The sequence below is a fragment of the Oratosquilla oratoria genome, chromosome 13 (assembly GCF_046742065.1).
Source record: "Oratosquilla oratoria isolate Oo_2021 chromosome 13, ASM4674206v1, whole genome shotgun sequence".
In the NCBI taxonomy this organism is placed as follows: domain Eukaryota; kingdom Metazoa; phylum Arthropoda; class Malacostraca; order Stomatopoda; family Squillidae; genus Oratosquilla; species Oratosquilla oratoria.
The window spans coordinates 43,257,088-43,264,239 of NC_134789.1; the positions used below are offsets into that span (position 1 = coordinate 43,257,088).

General features: G+C 38.5%; 1 protein-coding gene across 2 annotated transcripts in view; it reads right to left on the minus strand.

Annotated features, from left to right (window-relative positions):
- Positions 1-2,897: 2,897 nt before the first annotated feature.
- Pi3K59F (phosphatidylinositol 3-kinase 59F) overlaps positions 2,898-7,152 on the minus strand; it is a 40,537-nt gene continuing 36,282 nt past the window's right edge. For both annotated transcript variants that reach the window (XM_076197147.1, XM_076197148.1), the window contains 3 exons: positions 5,597-5,749; positions 4,873-5,001; positions 2,898-4,374 (listed from right to left, as the gene is read on the minus strand). In XM_076197147.1, the coding sequence (XP_076053262.1) occupies positions 3,787-4,374; positions 4,873-5,001; positions 5,597-5,749 (870 nt within the window). In that variant the 3' untranslated portion in view covers positions 2,898-3,786. The remainder of the gene's footprint in view (positions 4,375-4,872; positions 5,002-5,596; positions 5,750-7,152) is intronic.

The window sequence follows — 7,152 nt, forward strand, 5'->3', positions numbered from 1 at the left end:
CATCTTAGACATTTTTGTGATTTTACAGATTCGCCAAACGGAGCGCGGAAATCTTTATCATGACGCCACAAAAGGATATCCTTTCATGTAACACATTTCAGAATCGATCGAGCTTTGTGCGGACATCTGATCTGCGTTGTTTCTCTGCATAGGGAGGGTAGTTTTTCATCGAAAGCGAGATCTTTAACAAAATCTTTTGATGGCCTCGTAGGTTGCCCATAAATAGCAATGTACACCAACATTATCGTATTGGCCAAGACGTGCATGAAAAACTACTTCGAAGATGATAAAAAAACAAATTTTGTAAACGGAAAAATGAAGGAATGGAAAATATCTACGTCAAAGACCATACTCCGATTATATATATATATATTTTGTTTCTGCCATGTGAACTACTGTAACTGGAACTCACTTACAGAGAAGTCCGTTAGACCGCTTCTCTCTACATGTGATGGCGGGACTTGCCGGGTCCTCCGTAAAATACTTCGTAGGCTACCTTTCATAGGCCCCGGCTTCATCCATCTGGTGAGATGGACTTACATTGCAAGTAGGGCCGGTGTGGGGTCCAATTCGAAAATTAATAGAGGGGCCTGTGCTCCACAAAATTTTTATATACCAAGTTTATTTTTTAACACAAGACAATTACATACATACTGCTTATGCACAGGTATCAACACTTCTGCACGGGCCTCCCTTGAGGCGTGGGGCCCAATTTGATCAAATGGGCTCTGATTGCAAGTACTTCTCACGGTGCCACACGCCAACACATGACAGAATATCAAGCATTATAATAGAGGCTTGTTTGTCTAAAAAGAAAAAAGCTCTTGGAAACTACAAGAAGAGGTGAGGGGAGGAGGAGAACAATTGTTAGATTACCATGCATGAAAAAGTGGATGGTAGAAGTTGGCAATGACCTTGGCAATAAAGTAAAGCAGAGTACTTCTGCAGCAAGCGCCTAGAGCTGGTGCGACTTTTGCCCCAACCGCTTTATTATATGGTGACCACCTCCTCCCTCATCCAATTGAAATACTTTACTAAGTAGATGAGAGCATCCTTCATGCCATTTCAATCTTCATCCATTCACAATCATCCCTCCATTTTCAATCATCTTTTGCATTCTTTTCCTTGGTCCAGACATTCCTTGGACATACAGTATATGGGAATATGGCCTCCTCCTCATTCACATTCTTTCTCTAGAATTCACTCTATCCACTTCTGTTCTCTATATTTGCTACTTTCCTAACCCTTTCTATACACCCAAACCAATTCATCACTCTTGGAGTTACTGATCTGAAACCTCTCGCTTCATCCCCAATCTCTGCCTCAACTAAACATTTCTCACTTTTCATTTTACAGCACCTGTGATGACAGTTGCCTGCTGGGCGGTTTAGTGAGTTGCTTCTTGGGCACAATGTTTGGAGAGGAAGTGTTTCGACTCTGCCTGATGGAATGGGTTCATAATGAGGGCATCTATCTATCTTTACACCAAAGACTTCTTCACCTTATAAGGGATGTAGCCAGACAAAGCATGCATCCACCCTCACCCATTCTTTACTTGTTCATTTCCCTTTCATCTTAGCTCCTCTTGGATGATGGGTCATCTTTGTCTCTTGCCCACTATCTGGGTCAAGTGGAATGCAGCAGGGGCCCATTAGTTAATTACTGTACTTGGTGATCGTCCCTCCTTGTACATTCGTGTGAAAATAGAGATGAGAAATCCCTTTGGGCTGCATCAGTTTATTGTCCATTTCAACCATTCTCTACTCACACCTATCTCTTGCTTTCTCCCTTCCCTGTTCAACAGACATTCTGCCTTTCACTCAAGGCCCTCTTCACCCCATCTATCTCATTCTCTGTCTTCCCCTCTAGTTCACTCTATTCACTTCTGCCTTCTACACTCTTGCTAGTATTTCCTCACTCATTCTCTCCATGTGCCCAAAGCATCACATACTACATTGAATTCCCCTACTCAAAAACTCCTCTGTAAGGATGTCTCTCTTTATAGATCCTCTGTAAGGATGTGTGTGTCTTTATAGAATTTTTCAGAGACCAAGAATGGGTCCCAATATATTTGCAAATAGAGCCCGGCAGTTTTTTCTAAAATTTATTATTATTATTTCTTTATTTGTAGATTGTAGATGTTAAACATTTTGGATTCAAAATATATGAACCAAAAAAATCAATAACCACAATAAGAACTCTTTCTAAAACCAGTGTAAAGTAAAAATTACTCAACTTCTTGCTTTCACTTCAACCCTCCCAGTTACCCAGTAGTTACATTATTGAAATCATACACTGCTGCATTTAGTTTAATAGATTATGCCACCTTCAATAACTTTTCTAAATCATGAATGGACCATTTTTCTGAATAATCTTCATGATTTTCTGTTAGCATGTAATCCCACGGTATATGCTGAGGGACCAGAATTGGGTATTTCATGTCCTGTATGAGTGATGTCATAGAGATTCTCCACTCCACCACCTATCTACAAACCTTGTCAATACCCTAACCTCCATCTGGAACTTGTCATTCTGTCTCTGAACTGGACCCAAGGTCATTGTCAACTTCCACTATCCTCCACTTTTAACCACATGAGAACTAACAACTGGGAACTCTTCCCCCTCCTCCTCCTCCTCCTACCACCTAGTGACAAAGAAACAGACCCATATCAGTAAAACATGGACGGCAGTTTCGTTTCTTCTTGCAGAGAACTGGGAAAGCCCAAGGACTGTTGTTGACTACTGTGGGGTTGGGGCTTTCCAGTTAGAAAAGCTTTAGGCAACAATCATTATAATATACATATGCACACTTATTTTTATCTTGACTAACAAATTGATTATAAGAAAATGGTCTGTTCATTGCAGACACTGTATTAAGAAAAATTAAAAAATATGTAAATAGCTTTATCTTTTATTTTCTGAACTCCAATTTTATGAATAACAACTACATCAAAATACTCATGCTTTATAAAATCTAATTTTATTCATTTCTTGGTAGAGAACATCTGTATCCTGTGCAAAATCAATGACATGGATACACTCAGCTGGAGGGTCGAGGCAATTGTGGACAAAAAAAAAAAAAGAAAAGAAAAGAAAAAAAGAAAAAAAAAAAAACTATAACTTGTTAGAAAATAAAAGATCTCTTCTAAGACAAATCATGTGCATCATGCCTGTACAAATTGATCAACAATGGTCAGATATAACACATACTGGTTTCACATAATGGTTCATTCACTACTGCATATAGCCGTTCCATGGCCAAATTCATTGGCTATCTATCTATGCCCACTCTTATGAACTGGCATTAGTAACAAACTAATTGCCAGCCATTATAAAGCAAATTTCTATTTCAGTTACTGTCACATCTGACAGCGGTATATATATATATATATATATATATATATATATATATATATATATATATATATATATATGTATATATATATATAAATAATGTCTTTTTTAGCTTTGCACAGTAGTAAGTTTATAGTTTATGACCACTGAAGCTCTGGTATGGCAACACAGCAAAATAAATTCACTCAATAGAACACTCATTCCAATTTAACGTAATGTATTTCTACATAATAGCTACACCTTGGTACCACAGTAACTATAGTTTATACCAGCACTTGGTTGTTGAAAAAAACAGGTACTGTACAAGTGGCTCATTATCCGATTTGAAATGTACATTTGTACTGCTCAAAAACTGTAAACAACCTATAGTGTTGGTATCATTTGTGCATGACCTGCACTAGTGTTTCACAGGAGCACTATACTATGCACAGTTCATTTTCGGATATACTGCGCAATCTTATGTAATTGTTCAACCATGGCTGCAACCACAGCATTCACAGAGTCATCAATCAAGCCCTGCATATAACTCACAGCCTCTTCATCACTTAAGTCTAACCGGAACTTATCTTCCACTTTTTTCACTGTTTTGTCCGGTTCAAGAGCGATATCTGGCACATTGGCATCTACCATAAGAGAAAACAAGTTCAAGATGAGATTAGCATGGCGACGTAACTGCTGAAAAGCAGTATAACACAGTTTCCTAAAGTCATGGTAATGTTCTGACTGTGCCCCTCCCATTCCTTCAACCATCTCCTTGCTGAGCTTCATAGGTGGAGGAAGTGGTTTTGGATCTCGGCCAAGAATATAACCGAAATCAATATGGAAGAGATTGCCTTGACGTGTCAGCAAAAGGTTGTCGAGATGGCGGTCTCCAATCCCCAGGAGATAGGTTATGACACAGTACCCAGCACAACTTTTTATATAGTTGTCCATAACTTCTGATGATATTCCATAGGGCCCTGTCTCAGAAGGTGCATGTTGTCTGAAGAAATTTTGAATTGTTCCATCTGTTCGCAGCACCTGGAAAGAGAACAAGTACATACATATTAATCAATACAGTATTATCTTTAACAATATTAAGGGTGATCCCTCACAATTACTATTATTACTACATATATCCTTACAAGGTCAACATTATGAAAAATTAATGGATAATGTTGATAATCATGAATTGTACTGGGGTTTTGTTATACTGCTAACACATAACACCTTGTATTACTGTGCCACACACTAACAATTCACACACAACACAATATCTCTTCTTTAAGTAAGTTATGTTCCAGACTGGTGATTGTCTGTTTCCTGGACAAGAGAGATCAAGGGCGGGATTGATTGATTGCTAACATTGTACCACTGGAACAACTAGGTTAAACGTTCTGCCAAGTACACAATGTGATGATACCTTCATATAATACACTCATTTATATATTATCATGTATATTATACTTCTATTGCAATGCTGGATAGCACTGAGAAATAATATCAACATTAATCCTTCCAATTATTGAAATGTCATACCTCGGCTACAGCACTGGACTCGACAAACTGCACAAAGCCATGTCTACTGCTGGTGGCAAGTGCACGGTAAGGGGTCAGTTTCAGATCCAGATTTTCCCTTCGCAGTAGCCGGTCCATTAATGTGATTATCTATAGGGAAACAAAGAACTTTTCAGTAATATAAATAAAATGGGATTTATCCAACTTTCATACAACTTTGCAATTAAAAATTCAATTCAACCATACAAATGAAGTAAGGTTCATAGGATTTGCAGAAAATTTAATTTCATGTATATCTAGTCAGAGGGAATGGTACCAAATTGCCTTTCCTCCAGTTTTCAGCAACTCCACACTGATGTTGCAGATACTAGTTGCCTCTCCACCCTTCAACTTTCTTGCTACTTCTTTGACCTTTGTCAGCAACCACCACCTAAACACCATCAAGGGGAAGCTGTCCACTTGGAGGGTCACTTATGAGCAATTGCTCAAAGTATTCAGCAAAGGGGCTACACCCCTCCACAAGCACATTCTATCCTTAAATGAAAACCATGTCTATGTGGTACTGGAGTGTAGGTTGTCCACAATATAATGTGACAGACCATCACTCACTGTACCCACAGACCTACACTTACCACATGCTACATTATAATGCCGGTGCTGTATCATCACATGTGCTATATGAAAGATGCTGAAACATGGCAATTATGTGCAAAAAGAAAGAAAAAAATCCCATTTATTTTCAAACCTGGAGAATCAGTTGGTCTTGCCGTAGGTCATCACCATGCTTGAAGATGGCGACATACTCTGTGTTTATCAAGGTATTGAAGGTCAGTCGGCATGGTTCAAGAGCACTCTTGAACAGAGTAGCTCGACTAGAGATGATCCCACGAACTACAACCTTTGAACACGAAAAAGATCATGAAATCATTTATTAATACAAGGACACAAGAACATAAAACTGGAGGAGACTGCATGAGACCATAAGACTTACACTAGGCAGTTCCATGTCTATTACCACCTGTCATCCCTATCCATAAAGTTATCTACTCTCTTAAAACAACCAATTGTTTCAGTAATCACTACATGGCTACTAAGTCTATTCCATTCACTAACCACTGTGTTGGTAAACCAGTTCTTACCTATTTCCTTCTTAAACCTGTATGAATCATTAGCATGTATGTGCACATATAAAAAGCTGAGAAAAAGAAGAAAGCATGTGCACCAGTAATGTCTGCAAGGTAGATGGCCTGATACTACTGCTTATTTGCCTGTATGTGTGTATTTACCTACCTAGTTGTATTATATGGGAAAGGAGCTATGCTCGTAGTAACCCATCTTTGTATCTCTCAGCATCTAGATTGTTCTTAAATTCTTGTATGGTTTTTTTTGTGAATTCACCTAGTTGTATTTTATGGGAAGGGGAGCTATGCTCATTGTGTCCCGTCTTCATATCTCATTTTATCTAGACTGTTTTTAAATTTATGTATTGTTTTTGCACACACCACTTTCTCATCTAACTTGTTCTAAATGTCTATTACTCTGCGGGGAAAGCTGTTCTTTTCCAGGTCCCTTCTATAACTGTCTTTCTAAATTTTCTTTCCGTGTCCTCTTGTATTTCTACTATCCCATTTTATTAGATCCTCTCTATCAATAGTTTCTATGTCTTTCATGATTCTATAAATAGTTATCAAGTGTGTGTGTGTGTGTGTATTTACCTAGACTCAAATTCATGCACGGTTCAACTTAATCTATATCTTTTCCTAGTATTTAGATTTGAACTGATGTATCTTTTGAGCTTTGGCTACATCACCTTTCAAGCTATCCCACATATTTATACATCTACATGAAAACTATATTTCTTCACATCTTTTTGAGATGAGGTCTTTCCTAATTTACTTTCATGACCTCTTAAAACCCAATGCAATCTATCCCCTTTAGTGACCTGAACACTGTAATCATGTCACCTCTTTCTCTTCGATCTTTCAAAGTTGGTAGACCCACTGCTTTTAGTCTCTCCTCATATGGTTTATCTGCCAGACTGGGGACCAGTTTGGTTGCTGCCCTTTGCATTCTCTCAGTCTTGCTCATATCCTTCACTCTGTGTGGGGACCATACTACTCATGCATATTTATTCTTCTGCAGTAGTCCAAATGTCCCTCCCACAATCCTGCTGATGTCTATCAGGTGACAGGTTTTGTCAACACCCCCAAGTCTTTCTCCTGTTTTACTTTTGTAACGTGTTCGCCTCCCAAGGAATTATGTGTATGTGTGTGTGTGTGTGTGTGTGTGTGTGTGTGTGTG